The sequence below is a fragment of the Trachurus japonicus genome, chromosome 4, assembly GCF_045865225.1.
Source record: "Trachurus japonicus isolate A0001 chromosome 4, Traja_1.0".
In the NCBI taxonomy this organism is placed as follows: Eukaryota; Metazoa; Chordata; class Actinopteri; order Carangiformes; family Carangidae; genus Trachurus; species Trachurus japonicus.
In genome coordinates, this window is record NC_140910.1 from 2,079,973 (window position 1) to 2,107,085 (window position 27,113).

The 27,113-nt window shown below is 43.8% G+C and overlaps 1 protein-coding gene across 25 annotated transcripts in view; it reads left to right on the plus strand.

Annotated features, from left to right (window-relative positions):
• fryl (furry homolog, like) overlaps nucleotides 1-27,113 on the plus strand; it is a 77,859-nt gene that overhangs the window by 5,792 nt on the left and 44,954 nt on the right. For 14 of the 25 annotated variants that reach the window (XR_015035682.1, XR_015035683.1, XR_015035684.1 and 11 more), the window contains exons 1-11: nucleotides 4,750-5,330; nucleotides 7,733-7,798; nucleotides 21,300-21,508; nucleotides 22,265-22,318; nucleotides 24,086-24,225; nucleotides 24,350-24,446; nucleotides 25,233-25,312; nucleotides 25,575-25,655; nucleotides 25,753-25,921; nucleotides 26,749-26,841; nucleotides 26,950-27,048. Coding sequence is in view for 22 of the 25 variants with exons in the window: in XM_085773286.1 (XP_085629412.1) it covers nucleotides 5,120-5,330; nucleotides 7,733-7,798; nucleotides 21,300-21,508; nucleotides 22,265-22,318; nucleotides 24,086-24,225; nucleotides 24,350-24,446; nucleotides 25,233-25,312; nucleotides 25,575-25,655; nucleotides 25,753-25,921; nucleotides 26,749-26,841; nucleotides 26,950-27,048 (1,299 nt within the window). In the remaining 3 variants the exon portion in view is untranslated. Of the gene's footprint in view, nucleotides 1-4,749; nucleotides 5,331-7,732; nucleotides 7,799-11,976; nucleotides 12,791-21,299; nucleotides 21,509-22,264; nucleotides 22,319-24,085; nucleotides 24,226-24,349; nucleotides 24,447-25,232; nucleotides 25,313-25,574; nucleotides 25,656-25,752; nucleotides 25,922-26,748; nucleotides 26,842-26,949; nucleotides 27,049-27,113 lie in introns of those variants that run through there. The other 11 variants (XM_085773304.1, XM_085773306.1, XM_085773308.1 and 8 more) reach the window with 3 other exon arrangements.

The window sequence follows — 27,113 nt, forward strand, 5'->3', positions numbered from 1 at the left end:
CTTTCTTTTTATACATCGCATCACTGTCACTCAATAGTTTCAGTTTTTATGAAAGAACAAACTGAGAAAGAAGACAGCCATGTATCTAAATGAAATGATAAACTTCTAATAGACAGATTATGCTGTTTGCAAAAGCCAGTGTCAGAGGGAAAGGACTCAGTATGTTTATGTCCTATTGAATAGCTTGTTCCACCACTGATTTAATAGACTTTAAATAATACCCTGAAAAATCTGTTAAACATTCACCATCATCATCATGTTTTCATGTCCATACACCGCACCTGAGCAGCAAGCTGTGACAGCTGCTGCTTTCAGTACTATTAAGCAGCCTGTCATTAATCAGAAAATAACTAGGCTATATATTAACATCCTATAAACACAACATTGTTCCTTCCAGCTGAAGTTCCGGTCACCACCCTTGGAAAAAACGAGGATAGAAATGACCGTCACTGTTGCTTCAGCAAAGATTTGTGAAAATGTGGTGAAGTTACATTAAGCTGGTGCTCCACAACTGTTTTGGCATGTCACGGTCTTTGGGAGGTTAGACTTAGAATGATACTTGGTCAGGGAAGAAGAAAAGATGATCTCGATGCAGGTCCGGTCGGGTCACATTCTCGCATTCTTTACTGGTGACAACCAAGTTCTCTGCGGGTCGCGTCACAGCTGTCAATCAGGACTTGGCAGAACTAGCTTTATCTCTTTGTATAGTGTGTGAACCTTAGAGGAAGCCTTTTTCCTTCCTGTTGCATATTGACAAACTCAACATGTGGGGCAACCAGACATTAAAAGTAGCGCAACCTTTCACCCACACTGCAGACGGCACAGAGGCAGGGATGGAGACCAGGGAGGACTTCTCCCCTGGAGTTGACAACAACAACTATGTTTGTAGCACTGAGAGTGTCATCACTACCTATTAGCATCCTTCATCACACCACCTGTTCAGTTAGATTTAATCATGCAGAAAAGCTACATTTTCAACTTCTCTCATCCACCGTGGCCTGTTTAACACAAATTCAACACGCTATCATTATGCTAATAGTGAACTTTCTGTACATGTAGTCGACTGCAGCTTCATTTGCCACAGACGTTTGTAAACCTCTGACTACGGGCTGAGAGAACGGCCGCCCCCTCTCAGCAGTATTACCTGCAGTAGAGGGAGGATGACTGATAGTGACCTTTAGCTGTGCTCATCAGGCAGCTGCACTCAGCAAAACTGTACATGTGTGCACTTGAATATTTGTTATGTATCGCAAGACATGCAGTCAAGGCAGTCAAAATTGACCAGTGCAATTCTTTTTTCCTTATCTTGCAGAGCTAATCAAAAGTCAAAGAAGGTGGACAAAATAGCAATATGCAATCAGTTTATTGAAGCTGTGAGGAGGAGAGGGTATATTGTAGACAGAAAGCAAAATGTGTGATCACACATACATGTGTGACTTGAAATCGTTTGTAGTTGTCAGATCAAAGGGGCTGTCGAGGGATGAAGTCTGACAACATAAACCATACTGAGTGCAAACCTTAAATAACCTTACTGAAAGTGTAGAACTGTGTGTCACATTACACAAGTATGAGTGGCACTGTGTCCATGCTTAATAATACTGCAAAAATAATATGTATATGCACCTCTTTAAGTTGGTGTGTTTGCTGTCTACATTGATAATGTTTGGGTTTCTAACAGCCAGAATTTAGAGCCACACCAACTTAGTTGCACAAAGGTAACGAAACGGATAAATATGCAAATAATAATTTCTGGTTTCATTATTTCAGGTTTCACTTGAGGCAGGATAGTAGCCTTCAAAGTGTGGTGCCTGTTTGCACCATTAGGGGGCAGTGCAGCTTTGTTTTGATGTTCCTCTTACCTGCCATGGTCCTGGGACCGTTGTTTACTGACATCCAGTGGTGGCGTAGCACTTCAGAATTATGCACACCCCAGAGTTATCAAAATAACTGCTTTTAGGCTCGAGTGTTGACAGTGAACAGACCTGCACCCCCCCCCCCCTCCCCAGCTGACTGCAGAATGGACCCTGACTTCTGGGCCCCAGCCCATGAGTTTTCCTGTTTTCTCCTGCTTGAAAGCAGAACAAGGCAGAGGCGGGCGGGACCCAGAATGCCATAGGAACGCTGCACATTGTTCCCGGAGCTTCCTCTTCCACATTCCTGGGTTGATAGGGATCTGGGCCTCCTGTGCAGGGGTATTGTTCTAACTCAGCAGCACCACAGACCTGGCCCCAGCAAACCACAGCTGCCTTCGCTGACCATTGTGGTGCTCGGGCCTAGTGATGGCTATCTTTACCTCATCAGTCACCCCCTCCCTCTCTCTCTCTCTCTCTCTCTCTCTCTCTCTCTCTCTCTCTCTCTCTCTCTGACTCATTTAGTGATTCTCGCCGAGATCTGCTGCCTCAGCCTCTCTGCATCTTTGCTTGGGCCTCAGTCTTGCACTATGCCAACAAATGTCTCTCCTTGCAACTTAAAGGATATTCTTTCTCCTGTGCCTGATAGATAAGGACTTTTTTATGTCTTCAGTAATAGAATATAGTCTACACAATATTGTTCCAATAAATTTTTCTCCCATTTTTTTTCAAGCTGAACGCATTTCTGGTTACAACTAGAACCAACCATTTGGGAATATTATTCCTAATATTAATTATAACGATGAATATTATGGGGCTATGTCCAACTCTGGACACATAAACAATACAAATGAATTCCTTTGCTGTAGTAGGAGTCAACAATACAGGATCTGCTGCCCTGGCACCAGTGCAACCAGAATAGTTGTTCAATCAGCAATGGAACTATCAAGCTAGCGCTGGCGTCATTGTTTTAGCCCCGTGCTCTTGTTAGCACGGCTAGGACCTCCGTTCACCTATGTTATGCGGCTGTCTCTCTATTGTAACAGTGTAAAACTGGGGTTTAACAGTTCATAATGCACTTTTATGATCAGAAAACTAAGTACATTCCATTTATCAAAAACTCTTGACAGCCTGGGAGTGATTTCTGAGCCTGTGAGCCAGACGCCGACTCTAAGAAGGTTGCTGGTGGTTTGCCATGAAATCTTGCTGACCGTTTTCCTTTTCACCTCAGCCTGTCAGTAGAATTTCTACTGTTTGTTTGTGGTGTTTGACGTGTTTTCTGCCAGCCGGCCTCTAGGGGGCAGAGTTCTGGGAAAACTATGGCGCTGTATTTTTTTATTTTCCCTGCATTTTTGTAGTTCTTCTGCACACCAGGCATGGTGCTGTGTAAATGTTATAAAAAGAGTAATAGTTCGAATTAATAGACAACTGCACTGTTTGTTTGTTTTTTATAGTTGTTGGACAAATCTCAAAGATTGAGTGGTGATTTTTGTCTCTCTCCTACATGTCTCCTCTCAGACTCTTTACATGTATACTGAAACTATTACATCATCTCACTGACATGTTCACACACTGCAGTGGAGGGTAAGCACTTCCTTCAAAAGCTTCTGACCACACTTACTGGTCTTACACTTAATAGTTGTTTGAGATTGGATTAAATAATGTTGAATATAAATTACTCCAACCTAAAAACACAATGTCATCCATTGTTACGCCATTCAAGTTACTGTAATAATGCATAAGATATGTGTGGAAAAATATGCCTCAGTGTTGTGGTGCAAGAACACTAAACAATGCATGGACTTCCTCTGCTCTTTAATGAGCCATCTCTATTGTGAAGTGGTTATGTTTTTCAAAATAATAGTCTCTCTCTGTGTCAGATGGACAACGTACATAGACCCTGTCCTGTGTGAACTGCCGACAGTAGCACCGTATCCCTACCAACCCTTTCACATTACACCAAGTTGCTTAAATCAATACAAATTCATCATGACATAATAAAATAAGTATTATTTGATTTGTGCTGTATTGCTCGTTCCTTTATTGTGGTGCATAGTTAATGATGACTCAGCAGAAAATGGCCACCTTAGAGGTGATTTCACAGTTTGCTTCACACTGCTGCCACAATCATCTTTTATTTTTTGTGGAGTGTGAGAGCTTTGTGTTTGCCGTGGAGGAAGACTTGACTTGTGTTTGTGCTTTACTGGCCTTTTTTTTCTTTCTTTTTTTTAAATGTTTTTTGCTCTCAGTCTCAGAGAGCAGCAAACTGATGATATCTTTAGGCAGCAAGCTTTCATGGGAGTCAGCACAGCACAGCACAGTCCCCCTCACTCCTCAGCCAGGGATGTTTGGAAGGGTTTGAGTTTGCTGCAGGTACAAGCTATGCAGCCAAGCAGAGCACAGCAGTCTGTCATCACCCCCCTTTTCACAGACCCCATCACTTTACTCACTCTGCTCCTCTTCATAATAGCGCAGCGCAGTTCAGCAGTGAGTGAAATCAAAGGGAGGGGCGATCTTGTTACACCAGCAAGTTGGTAAGAAAAGAAACATGCAATTGTTTGTGCGTGAATGCTAACAAGAAGCACCGTCCTGACAATGATAAGGACTATCAGCGCACGCAGACATGCCAGTGTGGTCATCTCGCAGCTTTCCTACTTCTTACAGCGTCTGTCAATCTGCTTCCTCCTCTCTCGCTCTCTTAAACTGGCGAGCAAGGCAAGCCAGCAGGGTGTGGCTGGTGTCGTCTCTGTTGTGATTGGCCGGTGGCCCGGGCTTGTGTTATCTCCTGTGGAACATGTTCTAGTCCCACCCCAGATAGTGCCTGGCACTCGCACGTAGCCCTGCCCACTACACAATTACATCACGACCCATGAAAAGTGCCATGTCTGTTTTGCCTCTTGGCTCACTCTGAGCAGACAGGTAACGTCGCAGCGTGGGAGGTCTCTCACTGTCACCCCGGCTATAGCTGCAGCACAACAGCTTCTCCTACTACCAGTCAGTCCAGACAAACAGCTTCACAGAGCACTGACAGGTGAAGTCTCTTCTGTTCTGTAAGGGCAGATCTCATGGCCCACGCGTACAAGCCCTGGCAGCGAGTGACTGTGTAACCGCTGGTGTGGATGTATTGGCCGGGAACGGATCCCGTTGTGTGCGTGCGTGATCGTCTGTAAATGGGGCAGATGTGGCGGACGGATTTGTATGGGAGTACGGCATGGCACGGGCTGTCGGGCCACGCACCTGAGTGAAAGAAAGAGAAAGTCTAGAGGAATATGGAGTTCCTGAAGAGCCTGGTCCCGGCTGTCATCTCGGGGGACGGGCCCTCCGACCATGGGGGGGCCTTGCCCAGGGAGACGGGCCCTCGGCTCCTTCGCATGAAGCGCCTGGGCCTGCTGGCCATGGGTCAGACCATTGAGGAAGACGTGGTTCATCCGGTGACGGGCTCCTCCAGGCCTGCTCACAGTAACCGAGCGCGCCTCAAAGGTACATCTACAGCAGCTCTAATCACCTGCACTGATTTTTTGTTTTAATGCTTCTCTGCTAATCAATCAGGTTAACTTAAGCAAGACTTATTTTTTAAGCTAAGCTTGATTAACATGTAACCAAAAGTCAGCCTCACTGCCACCCCCCATGTGCAGTGCGCACATCTGTGTTGTGCTTCTCTCATCGCACATGTACATGCAAACACGTGAATGGACAAGATGCAGAACAACAGAGCACATGAGTTCAGCCTGCAGATGACAGCACAGTCACTGATAGATGATTAATTACACACGAGATGTTTCATATCTTTTGGGCTTTAACTTCCCTTACTGTGCACAGAGCAACGCTATTGTCAGGAGAAAGAACAAAGTTTGTTTGCATGAGATAATGTAGGGCAGGTGTTGGCACTGATTCAACTTAAAGAAAACCTAGAGGTGGAGTGATTAGTGCAGATAAACATCATGGTCATTGTTTGGCCTGGTTAACCAAACCACCTGCTTCAAACAGAGACCTCACAACAATATTTAACGGCAGCACCAAGACAGAGCTGAATGGAGGCTGTTGCTGTGGGACGCCTGAGTGAAGGTACCAGCATCCCGCACCGACTGGAGGAAGCAGAGCAGGAAATGATGACGACTTTAAGATTCTTAGTTTAATATTCATTCTGCCCGTTGGTCCTAGATTGAAACATGTGATCCTCATGGCTTCCCCTCTGATCCACATGTTTAATACGCATTATTAAGGATGCACCGATCCCGCTTTTTCAGCCCTAATGTCGATACTGATACTTGGTCGATACCCGACACCGATCCAATACCACTGTTGCCGTGTGGAAGAGAGTGAAGGCATCCGGCTTGACTTTGTAAAACCTTGTCACTCTGTTTGCTGCTGGACACGTGAGCAGCACGTGTCACAAACATAGAATTGAAGTGATCAGATTGCCGTCATGGATCAGCCCCATTATCTGATACCTGATCTAGGTATTTAGTTGATATTTGGGGCAATATCCGATCTTAAAGGGATAGTTCAACATTTTGACAAATTGGCCCATTGCTATAATCCCTATAGTCATAGCAGAAGGTTCGTTACCATTAATTGTCGGTGCAAGCTGTTTTGAGATCGGTGGAGCAGAGCCGCGAGCTGCTCAGAGCTACGCTATGAGATAATAACGGAACGTTACGAGACAGAGTTGTTTTCGAGGTAAATACAGAGACTGCTTGCTGAAAAACTGCTTCAGACGGGAACGCACATCAGCGAAAACAACTCCATCTCCTAACGTTCCGTTATTATCTCATAGCGTGGTGAATGTGCAGGTCACAACTTGTCCACGAGAGCGTTTTGGAGTTGTTGGATTGTGTATTTAATGAGTTTGATGAGGGAAACCAAGAAATCCCATGAGCCTCCGTAGTGTAGCTCTGAGCAGCTCGCGGCTCTGCTCCGGCGTTCGAAAAAGTAAAGGTAATAAACCTACTGCTAAAACTATAGGGATTATGGCAATGGGCTAATTTGCGAGATTAGTGCGTCCCTGTGTATTACTGTTATTTTCCATACAAACCTCTGTGAAAGGTCATAGCGACCTCATGTCAAGCAAAATAATACAGCAACATCTTCAAGCTCCTCCTGTGACACCCCGCAGCGTTCCCAGGTCTTCTTTAGCTGTAGCTGAGTGTGTTGACTACTAGTGCATCTCTTGATGCTGTCTGGCTGTTGCGTCAAAGGAAAGCTGAGATGCAGGTTCTGTTTTTGTAATGCTGATATATTCCGCATGAGATCTATATTTAGGTAAAAAAAACCCAAAAACAAATAAACAAAAGAATAAACAATCCCTCTGCGGAAGCTATATGAAAAGTCTGTTGAGTGTTACTTCTGAGCATCACTTCTGCTGACAGCGTTAATCCACAGATGGAAGCGGACTGTTTTCTCTTCGGATACAGTAGTTAAAGGTTTAGCAGACGCGTGTACTACACATACAAATTGTGAGTGCGTGCAGGGCAGCCAGTTTGCACCAGCAGTGGGGTGATGACTCGTCATCAGCCTCTCTGTGTATTTTCTTTGCAGAGCTACCTGTCAGAGCATGCTTGCTCCCTGTTTGCTCATGGCTAAAGCATGACTCAGCTTGCCCTCGTGCTGTACTCACCTAGCCTGTTAGCTTCTCAGAATAGGCCCCATCAGCTCATTAAACTAACCCACACTAACAGTGAGAGATTTTTTTTTTTTTTACTTCACTTTGTAGCATTGTTGAGCTGTGAGGATAGATGATGTGTTCATGTGCGCGTTTGTGTCGAGCTAAGAGAGATGGATACGATGATGACATTTACACCAAAAAAAGTCAGTGAGATGACCAGACTGGGGAAAACTGTTTTCAATACTTTCCTTTCTGTCTTTCTTTCTTTTCCAACTAGGAAACATCCGACATTTTAGAAAAGTCTCCTTTTTACATCATGCTGGTCGTGTCAGGGGTCATGATGGTGAGTTGTGTGATGAAAGAGGTGATGTGATCACTTCCAGTAGCTGAGGTAAGGAGGAGTGCGTTGGAAAAGGTACAGCGGCGCTGCGTTGGTACCTCGGGGATTATTTGCCCTGTGTTTCAGACGAGAGCCGAGCACCACTCCCTTGTTGCAGAACTGGCAGAGCCTGAGTTGGTTTTTAAGGTGGTGCTGCTCTTTTCTTTCTGTCATCTGTCTCTGTTTGCACACGGTGACATCAGCAAGTAGCTGGATGTACAGCTGGGGTTTTTTTTGGGAAGGGTTTGATCGGTGTTTGGTTAATGGGCGTAGCAGATTTCCTGTTTGTGATATCGGGAGTGTTCGGGAGCATGTGACAGAACATGACTGTGCACCATGGAACGAAAAAATGTGTATGTGATTTTTTTTTTTTTTTTTTGGGTCTTAGCAGCAGTCTGCAGGGTGTGTATCCAGACCCAGACGGGGCCCCGGCAAACTTATTCATCTCCTTTCTTAAATGGTTATTAGCCAACTGTGGTGAAACAAACCTCGTAATGGTGCAGCTGACTGTGCACTTAGTGGGGATATGGTGTCATAGCTGTGAAGACTGATGCCATGAATCACTGTTAGTGCTTTTTTTTTCCTCCAACCAGCTTAGCCCCCCCCACCCTCCCTCTCCACGATGAACAACTTGAAGATGGCTCTCATGTGAAGAAGAGCTATGAGTAATGTGCTGACCTCCTGCTACCCGGTGTTAAGAGGAGCTTTAATTCAGATTTGCACAATGTTCTGCTCTGTCGTTCCATGGAGACTCCGGAGCCGTCTGACCCCCCCAAGAATGAGTCTTTGCTGAAATGAGTTACCTCCCTTGATTTGCCAGGCAAATCTGAGGAATGACTTTGCTTGCTCTCGGTGCGACCGGAGGGGAAAAAAGTCCTCTCATTGAGTTCCAGTGCGTCTGCGCTTTGTGCAAGGAGTTATTTATAAAAGGGCGCGATTATTCCATCCTACAGCCGTAGAGCATTATATCATCCAAGTTGGCCCAGTCATCTTTTTTTTTTTTTTTTTTTTGTGAAAGCGGTTTAAAAGCCTATTAAGTGCACAGACTTTGTTTCTTGCTAATTATTTGCAGGAGGTTTTGAAATAGCTGGTCCCCGGCCGGACTCCAGGGAGAGCTTGAAAGTGTGGGGCTGTGCAGGTTGAGCCGTGCTGCATAGTGCATACCCCAGACTGCCGTGATGGATCTAAATGGCGTGTCCTCTCCAGCCCAGGCACCACCGGGGAGGTCAGGGATTGAATTACAGCTCCTATCGATTATTGTTCCCACCACTGCCCTTCAGAGAGGCCAGAACAGGAAATGCATCCTCCACCCTGTGGGCTCCTGGGAGGAACAGCTCCCCGATACTCTCTCTTTCTCTCTCTCTGTGTCTCTCTCTGCGCAGTCTGGACCACCGACTGTCAGTCACTGCTCCTACTTTGTGAATGGAGCTACAATAACTCACCAGGGTTGTGCATTTAGTGGGGATTATTTGATCAGTGAGCTCTTCTTTCCAGGAAGTCAAGTCATAATGTTGTTTATTTGAAGTCCTCAACTTACGTCAGCTGCGTTGGACACGAGCTCTCGGCTCTAATGTTCCCAGAGACATGCTGTTGTCAGTTATTCCTCGGCATTCCTGCAACAATAAAGCTGGTTTACAGAAAACAATCCATGTCAAGGTCCCCGCTCACCGTTAAAGATAAAGATAGGGATCAAAATATAAACTCTGATTCTGTGTACACATGCAGATGACTGTCTTAAAGCCTGTTTTAGCTCATCTGAAGTACTTAACGATCTTTGGTAAAAATGCTTATTGATCAGTCAACTTTATTTTTATTAGGGCTGACCCAAAAAAGTCAAAGCTTCGTTCGTTGCCATGGTAATCGATCATGAAGTCCGTGATCGATTTTTTATTTTTTATTTTTTTCCTTTTTGACACCGGTTCTCATCGGCAATTGTCACATTAAAATGAGTAGGCGACTTGGCATCCTGGAAACCTGCCTCATTTTGGAGATATAGTGTTTGTTTGCCATTACTTTCATTATTTCTGCTACCATCGTGCACATCCCCCCCTTCCCCCCCTCCACGAAGCATCAAAATATGATAATCGGGACAGCCCTAATTTTTATGTCCATCCAAAATGTCTGAGGTTAAAGGGGTACTTCACCCGAAATCGATAATTCATCAATTTTCTACTCACCGTCATGCCAGGGAAGGGTTTGGAGAACTTTCAGAGTCATCAAAACGCTTTTGGAGTTCCAGGGGGGGTCCAGCTGGCAACGGGTTTTCATATAATGGTGGCGGATAGAGCTCACTTTTGAATCATCCAAAACACACACTATGAAACATCCAAATACCTCCATACTGCTGTACATACTCTGTCCTGAAGCCACCACATGAAAAAGTTGTTCCAAAAACATAATTTGATCTCTGTTTTTAGCCTTGCTGTAGTAGTAGCTCCCAGTGGCTCTGTTGATGTTCGTGTGCATGCGCGAGATTTGCTGTGAGATGTTTGTTTGTCATTGTAAACCAATGGATGTATGATGTAAACACGGAAGAACTCAGAGCAAATCTCACGCAGCCACTGGGAGCTCAGTGTCAGTACAGATGAGCAGTATGGAGGTATTTGGATGTTTCATAGTGTGTGTTTTGGACGATTCAATAGTGAACTCTATCCACCGCCATTATATGAAAACAAGTTGCCAGCCTGACCCCCCCTGGAACTACAAAAGCGTTTTGATAACTCTGAAAGTTCTCCAAACCCTTCCTTGGCCATGATGATGAGTAGAAAATTGGTGAATTATCGATTTTGGGTGAAGTATCCCTTTAATTAAAAAAAAAACTTGAGCAGAGTTTTTTTCAATCACCCAGAAATGGCAACATTGAAATCTCGCCAGCGCATTTGAAACGTGTAACAAAACCTCGGAGACGTTGTCAAAAGAAATCAGAGCGTTATGTTAATGACTGTAAAAATGTGCAGTGGGACTGTAAAGAATCTGTGTTTGTTTATCACAAGGCCCAGTTTCACAGTGGAAACCTGCATCAGGCCCGAGCAGCAGCCAAGGCTCCACAAAGCATCTGCTTGTGTCGTGTGTTTGTTTGCAATGAGCTCTGCCTCATTTTGCATAACTTGTATAGTGGAGGACATGTGACGGGAGGGAGAGAGAGAGACCGAGGGCGAGAGGGAGAGAGAAACCAAGACTAAACTAAAAAGAACACAAAGAGCATTTGTCTTGCGCAGCCTTCCCATCGCTGCTCCCCTCAGAATATTTTGCTAACAAACTTAATCCTGTGGTCCGCTGCACACTGCTTGATGTCATGTGGATCTGTTTTTTTTTTTTTTTTAAGTCTGTGTGAGGGCAGGAGAAGTGACCATCAACACGGGATTAAAATATCAGATGAATCGAGGGCGTGTGTGTGTGTGTGGATGTGTGTGTGTGTGTGTGTGTGTGTGTCGCACAAATACAGCGGGCTCCCTAATGCAGTGTGTAGTGCGATTGTGTATCATTCTGTGCGTTACTATGACTGGTAGCTTTTTGGATGGAGCAATGATGTAATGCCTATGACTCCATTGGGTGTGAACGGTTGGTTTAACAAATAGATGAGCTGTGATTGGCTGTCGTACCATGATCCCAGATTAGAAACTGGTACAAAGTGCCACTAACACACTGGTCCTGTAGTTTGGTGACATTTCAGTACAGTTGAAGTGTAGTTTACTTTTAGTTTTTTAGGATGTGCAGATGTAAATCAGAAATAGAATATATATATTTTTTTTTTTACAGTTTTGGGGGTAGAGATGAATTGGGAATGAGTCTACTGTTTTTTTTTTGTGTGTGTGCGCTCCCCCCGCTCAGTTTATCCTCCCTTCTTTTTTCTATCTTTCTTTCTCTCCATCCTCCCATTCTTTCCTTTCCCTCCTACTGCAGTCAGGGATGACGCATCAGTATTGCTGTGGAGCTTACAGGAAGTGTCGTTTTGATAGGGCAGCGGAGAGAGGCAGCACAGTAGCAGCTCTTGACATGCGTATGCATTGCTGAACGGCGGCCAGGGAACACTCGCAGCATTTTGATGACATCACCCGCCCCCCCACCCCCCACCCCTGCTCCTGCTCCTCCTGCCCTCCCCCTCCCCTCTGTTTGCTGTTGAAACGAGCTCTGTCTCACTCAGAGAGAAAAGAGCAGGCATCAGTAAAAGAACAAGAGCTAGCTGGGAAAGAGGAGGGGCTGCTCGCGAGCAAATGGAGAGGGAGAGAGAGCTGTGAGGGGAGGTGGAGGGTGGCTGACAGCGCTAGCGGGCTAGGACTGGTACACACACTCTCTCACACACACAGGAAGAGAAAAAGAGAAGGGATATTATCATTGTTTTCAGACTTGTATCGCGCACTGTTCTGTCCTGCTGCGGCTTTCTCATCAAAAGTTCTCACGCAGTTTTCGGCTTTCCGGATTTTTTTTTCCCCCTGTGCTGACATGGGGATGAGGGACTCTGTGGACTGGCAGGGGGGCAGCAGCCGCTGGGTCGGAATACTTCTTTAACTATCCAGGCTGACTGCGCCGACTCTCCTCGTCTCCTAGCGCACTTTCACTCTCCCACGAAGTAGGTGGTAGAGGAAACAAAAGTAGGACCGCCTTTGGGATCTCTTTTCCTGAGCAGCTGTTCACGCTGTCATACAGAATGATGCCTTTACCTAGCACCTGTGGAGGGTAGTATCCACCCCCCCTCCCCCGACCTCCTAACCCTCATCCCGGTCAGGAGAGACGACCTGCAAGTTTTTTGTTTTTTTTTAGGTGTCTAATTTTTGAGAAGAGTGGAGTGGTTGGCTTTTTATGAAATGAAAGTGACAGGAGACGTGTGAAATTTCGTGCCTCGTTTGGTGAAGCCTAACTTTTTTGCTCCCCGCTCCGCCGCCATGCTGAGCCTGCAGGATTCGGTCTTCTTTGAGATCAGCATCAAATCTCTGCTCAAGTCTTGGAGCAGCAGCTGTGAGTACCTCGCCAAGCCAAGCTCGCACACATGTTTACATACCACACTGTGGCCACCAGACTTATCTGCCACACACAGCCAGCAGCCTCTGTGCAACAACGGCAACACACGCCTGCATGCATCCAGACATCTCCCATCACCTGCCTCTGGAAGAAAGTGGTTATTAATGGAGTTGTCAGGATGACAGATTATGTTTAGTCCAGGTTTAGCCAAGGTTTTTTTTCTTTTTCTTTTTTTTGATGTGCATGCAGGTGGGAGCAATGAAGCGCTTCCTTCAGCAGAGTCTAACCCCCCCCCACCCCATCACCATCCTACTGGCTCCTCGTTGTCCCGTAGATAATGTGTCGGTTGATGTGCATCTGCTGATACCTGAAGTGCTTTGTTGCTCAGTCGCCACGGGCCTCTTCCAGCTTCCTCTCCCATCTTTATAAACTTTTTTTTTTAATCTCTCTCTTTGCAGCACTCATCACACCCCACTTTTATAACCCTCATCCCCCCCCCCCCCTCTGTTCTCTACTATTGATCCGTCTTCTAGTTCCCTCCTATTATTAGTTTCCCATATTACATCAGGAAACAAAAAGGCCCTGCCTCTTCTCTCTCATTGAAATATAGAGATGGACAAAGGTGAAGAGTGAGCAGAAATGCTGCTGATTCACCTTCACCAATCATATCTGCACTAATAATCACCCATAGAGGCTTAATGCAGTTTGCGGTTGCATTGCATTTGGCAGCCTTAATTATTCTGGCGTTTCAAAGTGGCCAGTTTTTCACAGCACGTTGCTGACGGTACAGAGCCGTGCTGTGACTGCAGGACCTCAGCCTCACCAACTCTGACCACGCACTCCTCGTCCCAAACAGGGATGATGTTCAGCTCGCCCTTTTTTCACTGGATCACTATCAATCATGGGTTGATCATAGTGATGTATCATGATGCAGTAAACTGTCATGTGAAATGAATTCATATGGTTATTTAAAAAAAAAAAACAGACTTGAATTTGCTTAGACTTTATAGTAACACCTGAAGTCATTCATTGTGATTCAAACAGTTGTGTTCACAACATTTACAACATTTCTCACAGTCCTGGTACTGTTCACCCCTCGTACTACTGACTGTATCATCATCATCTGTCAGAGGCTGTCTGCACAGACCAGACTGATGACAGGTTTAAGACCGCTCTCTGAAGAGGCAGAGTGTTACATTATCATCACATTAGCTTTTCCTACTGTTTCTCACACAACTTTGTTCACTATGGTAACTCCACTTTTCTTATATTTGAATCAAGGAACAGAGATTGTTGATAAGGTTGTTCCTTAACCAGTCATTGACACCAAACATACTACAGTAGTATCACTTCTTTGTGTTTGTGTTATTCCTTATAATTTTGGACTGATTGTTTATATAATCATCCTGTTAATTAGTAGGGTTTCCAAAAATGGTGAGCAAACACTAAGGTTGAGAGGCGAAGAGCCCAGGCCCTACACCACTGAGTAAAAGCTGTGTGGATACATTGCCAGAGGTAACTGTATAATTGTTAGTAACAGCTGAAAAGAAAACACTTTCCCCCCCATAAAGCTGTAAGTAGCTCAGAGACACACTGACACACTGGAGCTTCAGAGTTTTTCTCCCTTATCTGTCAGTTTGCTCCACCTGCTCCAGTTTCCTCACACTGTCCAAACAGGTGCAGGTCAGGCAGAAATCAGAGCCTGTTAATTGACCACAGGCATTAAAAAGTAAGTTTGAACACATTGTGTTTTTGCCCTGATCCTGAGACGTTTAAAAAAAATTGTGCAACAAATAGAGTGATTTATTTATATCCTTTTAATAAGATTTTTCTCACAAACACAGAAACCATTGTTTCCAACTCACATCTGATGTCCCTGCCAAAACATGGAGGAATGATAAGACATTCCAGGACATTTTGTAACTCTCTATCCTCAGGGCAATAAATAACTTAGAATTTCTACTAACATATAAACATGTTTGTGCTCTGGATCACTGAAATGTCTGATCCCTGGCACTGGAGGTTGGTCTGTTTCACATTTACTGTTCATCCACTCCTAATATCAGTTGAACCGGGGCTGTTATCACTTAACACCATTTTTAGACCTTGTATTATTTTAATTCTTTAATTACACATTTTGCAATTCAAAAGGTGGTAAACATCCACCTGTTGAGTCCACACCTCCCCTACCTTTGCCTCTCTTACATTCTCTCCCCTGCATTGTGCTGGTTGCCACTTTTTCATCGGGCCTCTCACACAAACATGGTGAAATTTTCACTACATTATCTCGTTGCTGCTTCCATACATCTTCTATTTGCCTCTGATGCCTTTTCCCATGTATGATATGAACCCAGAGGATGTTGAATGTTTCACTTTGATGTTTATTTTGTCGAATCCGTACAGGGAAAAAACACGAGGAACATTCTCAACAGTTAACATGGAGGTCACCGTTCGCTCTTCTGACTGTTAATCAGCTCCTTCCGATCACCTTCTAGTAAACCAGTCGGCTTTGCCACCGCATCTTTTATTCACAAGTGGTTTTGGTGAAGAATAAACCAGTAGCAACTTGTTGGAGACGAAGCGTGTTGAGACAATCGAGCAGAATTGGCACGGCCACGGCACATAAACATTGGCAGTGACTCTTTTGTCTCCCTCTAAAAAAGATGGACGCACACATTGGCCCTGCATTCCAGCAGTGTGTGTGTGTGTGTGTTTGTGCTGTTGTTTCTGGTTGTCCTGACAGGGGAAGTGAGCAGGCGTTTGGGGAGGGCTTTATTTTAACTGTGACAAGGTGGAGTCACTGCTCTTTTAGTTGTGTAATCGTACGGGCTGCTCTGTTTCTCCAGCACAACCATGGAACTTTGGCTGTATGTGTGTGTGTGTGTGTCCCTCGCAGACCTCACACAGCAAAAACATGATAAGCATTTACTTGTACAGCTCTTTAGCTGCAACATGTCAGTTCTGTCTACGAGAGCCGTTGCTGCAGTAAGTGTGTCTTTTATTTAGGCTCCATGTGTCAGTGTTTTCTAGGGAAGCAGATTAAATTTTTTTTCCCCCAGGCTTTAAAACATGTTTCAGGTTTTCTGACTCAACATCTGTCAGTGGATTCAGACACAAGCCCCGAAGCGCAGGGCAAACCTTTTCTCTTTTTGCGTGTTATTAGAAAAGCATGCTTGAACTTTTGTACTCAGATTTGAGTGGGAAACCAAAGATGACATGAGGATCAGTCACCAGATTCACTGCAGTGTCAGTCTGCACAGCTCCCTGGGACTTTTTTTTAAGGAGAAACCCTAATGCTTTTTTATTTCTGTTTATTTGCTAAGAGATCTGTGCAGGGTGGTCAGCTTTGGAAGGAAATCAGTTTGGCATGTCACAAATGACCGGCATGTCCTAGCGAGACCGAGAGGGGGAGGAGGAGGGGCCGTGCAAAAGACTTGGCCCAGAAAAGGATGCCTCGCGTCTTTTTTGCCATCAAATGAGAAAAAAAAACAAAAAAAAAAAAACAGTGTCGGGGTATTAATTTGTGTGAGCCAGTCAACAACCCATCGAGCCCAGGGTGCGAGACAAAAGAGGGTCGGAGGGGGTAGAGGACACGCCACTGATTGGATATTAGAAGCTGGCTATGTGACATCATTGGGGATGTTGGTGAAGCACAGTAAACAAAGAGGGAAATGCTTGAAAGGGCCTCTGTGCTGCTGGAGAGCGTGACCACAACACAGACAACACTCGCCTCGACTCTGCCACTTTCCATTCGCTCCACAGAAAAAATACTGTGAACAGGAATTCATGATGAATGTAATCATAACAGTTTTAAATGACTGTGCATTTTAATTGTTTACCACAATATTTTTCATATGCTAGAAGCTGTTGGGACAAATATGTCTGATTGTTCAGGGTTTTTAATGGTAGATATATTATTTTAAGATGTTTATATCTCTATAAATAGCTAATAGCTGTTTAACAAATACTTTGGTTTGCAACACACCAGTTTGTCCTATGGTGATTTGTGGTTCACATTGTTATGTTTTCTGGATCAGATCTCAACACCATGAATATGACTTTTTCCAGATATCATTTCTGGGAAAACACCCTAACTTACAATGTTAAGTAAAGTGATTTAAAATAAATAAAAAGAAACCCTGGATTCACCCCTTTAACTGGATCTGAACAGAAATCTAATGGGTTTGTTCCACATCCCTCCACCCAGACTGGTGCAGTATCTTTCTTGAAATCAAACAACAAACAAACAGACATGGGTGAAAACATAACACTGTTGGTGACAGTAATGATCTTGTTTCCAATGTTCTGGTTTGATAAAATGTGGTATAGAACTGACACAGGAGGACTTTATGTGTTCAGAGGTCTGGAAAGGAGGTATCGTTTTGGAATAGCCGGATAGCTTCAGGTTCAACCCCGGTTCTCAGGGTGATGATGATCGTGGTTCACTTCTTATTAGGGGGCATCACAACGTTAGCTTCACACCTAACCTGTTCTGGAGCAGGTTATGGTCAAGATAACAGAACAACATGCCACGATCACAGTTGCAGCTGATAAAACAAGGATAAAATCATCATTCGCCCCACATGCGAGCAACACGTTAATTAAAGCAGAGCTTGACCCCCTCCCTTAGAAACTGGGCCCAGGGCAGTAGTCCAACATGATAACAATCCCAAACACACCTGCAAGACGACCACTGCCTTGCTAAAGACACTGAGGGTGAAGGTGATGGACTGTCCAACATGTCTCCAGACCTAAACCCTATTGAGCATCTGTGGGACGTCCTCAAATGGAAGGTGGAGGAGCGCCAGGCGTCTAACCTCCACCAGCTCCGTGATGTCATCATGGAGGAGTGGAAGAGGTTTCCAGTGGCAACCTGTGAAGCTCTAGTGAACTCCATGTCCAAGTGAAATGAAAAAAAATGGTAGCTACACAAAAAATTGACACTTTGTGCAGAATTTGGACATTTCACTGACACACATGTCACATTTGCCAGTGGTTCAGACATTAATGGCTGTGTGTTCTGTGTTGAGTTATTTTGAGGGGACAGCAAATTTACACTGTTATACAAGCTGTACACTGACTACTTTTACATTGTATCAAAGTGTCATATCTTAAGTGTTGTGCCAATGAAAAGATATAATAAAATATTTACAAAAATGTGAGGGGTGTACTCACTTTTGTGAGATACTGTATGTCTCGTAACGTTCTGTTATTATCTCATAGCGTGGTGAATGTGCAGGTCACAACTTGTCCATGAGAGTTTGATGAGGGAAACCAAGAAATCCCATGAGCCTCCGTAGTGTAGCTCTGAGCAGCTCACGGCTCTGCTCCACCGTTCTAAAAATAGCTTGCACTGACAATTAAAGGTAACAAACCTACTCCTAAGACTAGGGATTATGGCAATGGGCCAATTTGCCAAAAATGTTTAACTATCCCTTTAATGTAAATGCACACCGTCTTTTGCCATAGTGGAGTGGTGATGGAAGTACAAACTGTTCACCTATGTGTTCACCCAGTCTGGGATTGTTTTATTTTTTTCTTGCCAGCTGTCCTTCCTGCATCTGGCAGCTGCAGCCGTTTGCTGTTAGCCCCGATGCTGTGACGTCTTGTTTTTGTCTGATATTATAGTTTGGTCTTTGTCCGTAAAAATCTGCCGCGCTGCTGCCAGTAGACTTGTCCATGACTGTGATTGGTCATAGGCTGCAGACACTGCTCCTTTTTATGTGAACACACTGTGCAAAGCTTGGGTTGACTCGCTGTGTTGATAACCGCTGCCGTGTGACCACTTGGCATGATTACAGTTGTCAGGCTTAGTGAAGCCAGATAATGGAAGATATCTGAACTTGCTCCGTAGTGCATCACATCAAGTGCACCAAAGTTCTACTGTCAATGAAAAAGTACAATAAAGATAAATTGATTTGTTGTTATTTTAGCTACCACAGTTGGTTTGGAGTTTTTGAGGAGTTCAAAGATCAAGTGATTATTCAGTATCAGTTTCCAGAGTGTTGAACAATGCATAGATTTATTAGATTAGCACATTGTCATCAAGCAGAAACCTTCATCTTTTGGGTTTTCTCTTGGCTGAAAAATCTTGTTTTTACTGCCCTTTCTGCTCCTCAGTGGTATTCACTGTACATGCCTGTACAGAGCCTGAGTGTTTCTGTGACAACCAGGAAGAAACAGAACAAGGCCTTTCCTGGGAGGGAATGAGGTAGAGGGTCAGTTTACGAGCGGCCGTCCGCTTCCACTCAGCTCGACTGGAGCTTGTGTCTCAGCTGGAGCGAGACCATTATTGAACGTTGAAGCTATCTGGGTTTCATGACCTGGTCCTAGACCAGTGTTTCAGGATGGCAATGCAGTTATATGTTAGATCATGCAGAGCTGGTTCTTCAAGTGCTTTTAGAGGTCATTCTTTACATGTCTGTGTGCTTTAAAAAACAGCTATAGTAAGAACTTGAAGTTCACCTATCACAGTTTTTCATCTGCATTAAGAAGTTTTCCTATTTCTATTAAGGAAAAACTACGTGTTGCTGTGAGATTTAGGTAGTTGTCCTAGCAGTGATTGGTTGTCACTAATGGTTCGGTAGATAAATAGGTAGACACTTGAACATTACACCCGTGTTTGATTGTTTGGCATCTTGTTCCCAGTTGGGTATGTGACCAAACCCTTCAGATTTGCCTATACTATTTGAATAGGATGACCAAATGATCTGAGCCATATGCAAATGCAGAGATGTCCGGGTTCTTCCAGTGACCCTAGATGGATGTGTTTCAGGAGGCAGGTCTGAGTACTGCTAATGGAGCTCTGTGGACATTGGGCTTTTTAAACATGTGTTTTCAACGGATTAACTGTGTTTCAACTGGAGTCTTATGGTCATAGTACGATAAAGGCCCAGAATGCCTGTTCATGCTCTGCTGTAGTAACAATAGAATGTGTCATAGCAATACTCACAGGTGACAGCGTCTACCATGTGATCCTCTTTAACCACACTGACACATTTAAATATGCAAACAAGCATTTTCTATGGGAAATCTGGATAAATGAAACATCAACAAACACCATGCCACTGTTGGCTACTGATTAAACCTCAGTTTAATCTTTACATTCTGTTCTACCCTATGCATTCAAAGCCACTGATCTTTCAGTGGTCACTTTAATACCCCTGACTACTGAAATACAGGTGCTTACTTTTAAGAGTAAGGAGTAAATTAAATAAAAATACTAAACTGCATTTAATTCCCTCTGACTTGTTGTCATCACCTGGCTGAGGGTTGGGAACAGTAAGAGAGGCCGCACATGGAAATCATATTCAGTAATCTATTTATTGTCACAGTTGTTAAAGTTAGTCTTGAAATGTTCTGCTTCCTACTTAATCTTGCAAACGTGTTTATTGCATAAGTATGGTACCAATCACAATCAGTGACGTACCTTTAGCACAGTGTTACTCGGTCACAGTTCATTAATGTTGCGGTAATTTCAGCGAAACACATGTCAGCAATTTAATAGCACAGAGCTTTTAACATTCAAGTCATTTTTCTTTTTCATTTTTTTACCTCCAAGAACTGTTATGAGTACTTTGGTTCAACTACGCTGCTGATCTTTTTGGATCATCTTTAAAAAAAAAGAAAAGAAAAAAAGACCACAACTGAAATGACAATTTTCAATGATTTCAGCATCTTCATCCATAGTTTGATTTATATTGTTTCTTTTTAAGTATCTTGATGAGTTAAATACATGCAAACCAAGAATAAAAAAACCCAATTTAAGTCAAGTCGCTCTCTCACGCTGTCCGACCGCCCTGGTCAGAGCTTTCCTGTGTACCCTGATTACATTGTGTCAGCTCCTTAACTGACAATACATCCAGTCTTTATGCTGAACTAAGCTGTGAGTTTCATATCAGTCACTCAGACGTGGGATTGTTATTAATCTCCTCCTCCAATTCTCAGCACAGGAGTGGAAATGGGTATTTCCCAAAATGTCAAGATATTTTTGAACTTTTTTTCCTGCCGTGTATAAATCTGCTCCGTTTTCAACCAAGAAGAAAAGCAGCACAGTTCTCTCAGACCAGCATGGCTGAAAGAGTTGATGTGTACTTAGTCTAGATTTAGACATGAACATAAATATTAATACTTTCAGGGAAGATTTTGATAATTAATGTAGTTCTAATAGTAGCTAAACTTATCCATGTGTTTGCTTTTAATGTGATTTGAGCATATAATGGGCGGTATGAGTTTAGAAAATTAGTCTGTAATTACTTTGCTGGAATCAAGTGGAAGTAGTGTTTTTGCTCTGCACACAGCACTGGAATGTCTTTCTCTTGATCTCCCTCATCAATTCAGTCAATTTCCCTCTTTAGGAAACGTCTGTGCCCTTGTTTGGACTAGAACTCGCCCATGACATTGCATTCTTTATGCCTCAAGTGTTCTTGGTGTGACCCTGCTGCCTCCACTCCCTCTGTATTATTTCCTAACCTCTACCCTCTGCCCCCCCCTCTCTTCTCCACAGCTTCTGCACCAGTCAGCAGCAGCGTGAGCAGACGCCGTGCCCCCTCCTCCGTGACTCCCCTCTCGTGGGAGAAACACAGCATCGCCGCCATGTCGAGCATAACCATCGACCCCGAGCTCAAGCCCGGGGAGTTTGTCATCAAGAGTCTATTTGCAGAGTTTGCTGTGCTGGCCGAGAAGAAGATCGAGATGGTGATGGCTGAACCGCTGGTGAGTCCGCGGGGGTGTGAGAGCTGGTGTCAAGAAACACAGGAAATGAAATTCAATACACAACACGTGATGCGGCGCACACTGCTGAGAGAACCCTCCTCTCTTTTGCAACTAACTGCCATGCCTCAGGAAGAAAAGATGTATGAGGCTCATGAGCTTATATGATTTATTATCTGTCTCCTATTGAAACGATAACCTCAGACTCATTCAGACACTCATTCAATTGATGCACTGCATTAAAGGAATAGTTCAACATTTTGACAAATTGGTCCATTGCCATAATCCCTATAGTCATAGCAGTAGGTTTGTTATCTTTAATTGTCGGTGCAAGCTATTTTTAGAACGGCGGAGCAGAGCCGCAAACTGTTTAGAGCTACGCTACAGAGGCTAATGGGATTTCTTGGTTTCCCTCATCAAACTCAACAAATGCACAATCCAACAACTCCAAAACGCTCAGGTGGACAAGTTGTGACCTGCACATTCACCACGCAATGAGATAACGACGGAACGTTACGAGACAGTTGTTTTCGAGTTAAATGCAGAGACTGGAGTTGTTGGATTGTGTATTTGATGAGTTTGATGAGGGAAACAAAGAAAATCCATTATCAAAATGTTGAACTATCCCTTTAATACCTATTTTTCTTCTCTCTTCACTTGATTACTCATCATCAGGCCGACTGTAACACAGTGTCTGCTTTTCAGTAACACACTTCTTCTTCTTCTTCTTCTTAATCTCTTCTCCCTCTCACTCCACAGGAGAAACCTCTGTCCCGCTCCCTCCAGAGAGGAGAAGATGCACAGTTTGACCAGGTCAGTCCAGCCATGTAATGACCGGGAGCTAAAAAAAAAACTGTATCATGTGGGTGTATGAATGTGACACAATCACCCCCCTCTCCCCCGCCCCCGCCCGCCCGCCCTACAACGATCATCTCCCACCTCTGTATGTGTACGCAGCATCTGAATCCCCAGCTCCACCCAATCAATCCCTCATTCAATGGCCCCCGTCTGTCCCTCATCTGTCGCTGGTGCAGAACTCTATACAATGGGCCGGCCCGCTGCAGAATGCTTTGTTCAGCACAACACAAAGCCAATGAGGATATGGTGCTATAGATCCAGCTGTCCCCATTGTGAGTGAGAGAGAGAGAGAGAAAATGGGTATAGAGAGCGCAAAAAGTGAGAGTGTAGAATCGCTGTGTCATCCTCAGCAGTAAATCAGCATCGGGTGCTGGAGTGTATCTGCCCGGTGACATAAGGGCGAAGGGAGCAGTTGCATAACTCTCCTACCTAAGCATCCATCACCCACCTCCCTCATCACACTGCACCGGCCCCGACACACACACACACACACGCACTTGAATTAGGTAATGCACACTGACCGCTCATCTCACACATGTATTGAGGAAAAAAACGAATCCTTGTAATATCGACCAATCTTGTTTCTTGTTTTCTGTAACATGTACTTTGTTACAGTTACTATTCAGACACACACACCTATCACAGATCATCTAACGCTTGATTTATTAGACCTGTACATGACGACGCAAAGCACCGTCTGATGCCATCAGTGCAGCATTCAGAATGCCAGTGAGGTGTTTGGAGGATATCCTGTTGTTACTGTGGCTGTAAGAATGAAAACCACGTGTGTTGCCGAGCTGCTCCATGTCGTAGCGACACGGCGATGAACTCAACACATCCATCCAGCGTCACACTCTTTTAATTGCAATCGATAGCTACAGTATGTCACCCACTGGCTTAGAAAAGCTCTGGTCTGTACTCCCCCTGTACGTCACTGCCAGTTATTGAGTCTGTGCTTGTGGGCTGATTGAACCATCGTCTACACCAGTGTTTTTCAACCTAGGGGTCGGGACCCCTTGTGGGGTCGCCTGGAATTCAGATGTGGTCGCCTGAAATGTTTAGTGATTGATAAAAAAAAAAAAAGACTGATAAAAATATTTTTTTAACTAACTATTATTCTTTTTAAAATTCTGATTAAAAACACCACACACAATCTTAAACAACAGTATTCTACACTTTCACTTTCTCAAATATAAATCGAGTTCAAATAAAATGGAGCGGTAACACTTTTTAATAAGTACACACTATTAGTTAAGCATTAAATACTGAATTCATCATTTCACGCATGAATACTCATTAGTATGTATGTAGTTTATAAATACAGTTAGTGCTTATCAAATGAGTGAAAAATATTTAGCCCAACTGTGTTTATAAACTACATACTAATGAGTATTCATGTGTTATAAATGATGAATTCAGTATTTAATGCTTAACTAATGCTTAATAGAGTTTACTTATTATAAAGTGTTACCAATGCAGCATATAGCTGACACATCTTGATTGACGATCACGTACAGTCATGTGATCGGAGGTCGTCAGAAATTTGTGATGTTTAAATGGGGTCATGAGCCAAAAAAAGGTCGGGAACCACTGGTCGACACACTTGCAGCGCTATCAGTTGCATATTTGACAGATGTTTACTATGCACATACAAAAGCAGAATTTGTGGTTCACCAGCGATAGTTTGTATCTGATGTTTGTATGTGTTGTTTGTTTTCCCAGTTAATAAGCTCTATGAGCTCAATAGCAGAACACTGTTTGCCCTCCCTACTGCGTACACTGTTTGACTGGTACCGGCGGCAGAGCGGCACTGAAGACGAGTCTTATGAGTACAGGCCCCGCTCTAGTACTAAGTCCAAAGGGTGAGTTACTCGTCTTCATTTATTTATGTTTTTTAAACTTCAGCTTCTTGTCAGTTTCAGGATGAACTTTGCCCAAAAAAGTCATTGTTTACATGAATTTTTTTCCCCCTCTCCCGCTCCACAGAGACGAACAGCACCGGGATAAAGATTACCTTCTGGAACGGAGGGACTTAGCCATAGATTTCATTTTTTGTTTAGTTTCCGTGGAAGTTCTTAAACAGGTGAGCCGAGCGGCGACGCTCTTATAAGCTGATTTACAGCGTCTATAAAAAGTATGTGCGAGCCGGGTTGTTGTGTGTGTGTGTGTGTTTGTGTGTGTGGGTGGGTGGGGTCACGTGACTGCTGAGGTTTTACATGCTGAAGGGAAATGCAGCGTGCCTGCTTGACCTGATAGTCCCATTATCTTATCTGAGAAGCTAACATGTGGTTGTGTTTGTGATTAGTCTCTTCACAAGCACAAACACAACACACAGTACGTACTGTACTGAGTCACTGTAGATGAGTTCTGTTGTTGTTATACTCAGTCAAGCAAAGCATTTATGTAGTTGTAGTTCTTCACTTTCTGAACAGATGGAGGATTTATCAATATCTGAAACATTGATCACATTTTTATTACTTACAAATTTCACCCCTGATAACAAGGTGTAGATTACTGCAGTTTTTCTGGTTGTCTTATTAGGCGTTTGTCTTCCAAGATAAGGATTGTTTATTTTTTTTATCTCGTGTGGAGCAGACATGAGCTGCAGCGATGTTAGCGAGCTCTGTCCTCACACGGGGGACAAGGTAAATAAACAGTTGGCTCCGTAACGACTTCCAGCTGAGTGTGTTTCTAAAGTGCACCGTCTCGATCTCGGCAACACTGCGAGCTCGGAGCCAATCCCCGCAGACCACGGCTAAGTTGTCCTTGGCTTTGCTCCTGTGGGGAGGGTAATGAATGGTAGCGCAGAGAAAGAATGAAGACTATCAATGCTTCTAATAAGACTAATGATTCCATGTTTACGTCACAGATTCCTCTTCATCCAGTGCCAGATGTTTTAGTACATGAAGTTCTAAACTTGGCATTCAAGCACTTTAAACACAAAGAGGGGTAAGTGTGATGAATAACACATAAATAAAACAATATGTTGATGGATAATTCTGGATCTGGCTGTGCAGCAGTCGCTCGTTTATATTTACTTGAATAGACTGGTTGTTGTGTCACATTATAAAGAGGCTCTTTAATGACACTTGAACAACAACTGCCTTTTGTTGAGTAACTCAAATCAGCCTTTGATGTATCATCAGTTGTTCCTCAAAACAGATGTGTATTTTTTGTAATACTCTATGGGATGTGCTTCATCACTTCGCAGGTACTGTGGCCCCAACACTGGTAATGTGCACATCATCGCGGACCTGTACGCCGAGGTCATTGGTGTCCTTACACAGTCAAAGTGAGCAACCAGCTGAAGCCAACTCATCACATTCTCTCAGTCACACATGTTTTCGGGGAGCGTTTCTCTAAGTGTATGTGTCTTTGCGTGACCTCAGGTTTCAGGCAGTGAGGAAGAAGTTCATCACAGAACTGAAGGAGCTCAGGCAAAAAGAGCAGAGCCCCTACATAGTCCAGAGCATCATCAGTCTCATCATGGGCATGAAGTTCTTCCGGGTGAAAATGTATCCTGTGGAGGACTTTGAGGCTTCTTTTCAGTTCATGCAGGTAAATTAAAGTCATTAATTTGCGCATATTCCCCAGAATACACCTACAGAAACAGTAGCCTTTACTCAGTTGCATCAGACATTTTTTTTTCCGCCCTTGCCTCTTTGTTCAGACTCAGCAGCTCTCCATAGCATTGGCTCATAAAGCTAGATGAGTAACGGTCAAAGGTGACGTTTGCCAAGAAGTGTGTGTATGTGTGTTTCAGGCTTTGCCAAGAGTTGTGAATGGGGCAGTAGCTTTTTCATTAATCTCTATACAGAAACACACTGACTCCTCTGTTTTACCACGACTGTGATTTCTTAATGTGTTAATGGAACATTCTGTGGTTTATGTTCAACACTCCATTTCAGCACATATCATGGTTTCTACCCATATGCTGCTGGTTTAAAGCCCGAGCACTATAGGATACATACATTTTCTGTTAGTACTTAAGGAAAAATGATCCAAATAAAGTCAATAACAGATTTAAAACAGTGTTTTCTTGCCTCAGTGGCTCATACTATCAGGGGGAAATAACAATAACAGGATGCTGCTCTTGTCATGTGAGCTGCAGCTTCTGGTTCTACATTAATGTCATTATGTTTTCCATCACAAATGAATCAATATCTGCTCTGCATATTTTATTCAGAGTGAAGATGTCGGCACACACACGTTTGGCTCATATAAAAAACAGTCGTTTCACAATGCTTCACAATGTAGAAGATCCTGCTGGGATGGGAGCAAACCAGGGCCGGCAGTGGCATCTTCTTAACGCTGTATGTTCATGTCAAACTGTAGCATCACCAGGTTATAAACATAGTTTTTTTCCCCATGTGTGACCTTTCTAGGAGTGTGCCCAGTATTTCCTGGAAGTCAAGGATAAGGACGTAAAGCACGCTCTAGCAGGGCTTTTTGTGGAGATCCTCATCCCCGTTGCAGCTGTGAGTACGACTTTAAACAGCTCCCACTGTTTTCTTCTCTATGTTGATGAATCTCCCAGTGTATCTTTGTCAACTGGAGCTCCATGGTAACGACGCGCTCATCCTCAGGCGGTGAAAAATGAAGTCAACGTGCCGTGCCTGAAGAACTTTGTGGAGATGCTGTACCAGACGACCTTTGACCTTAGTTCCAGAAAGAAGCACTCTTTGGTAATAACTGTAACATCCTCTTATATATATATTTTTTAAATCTCTTCCTCCCCATCGGCCCATCC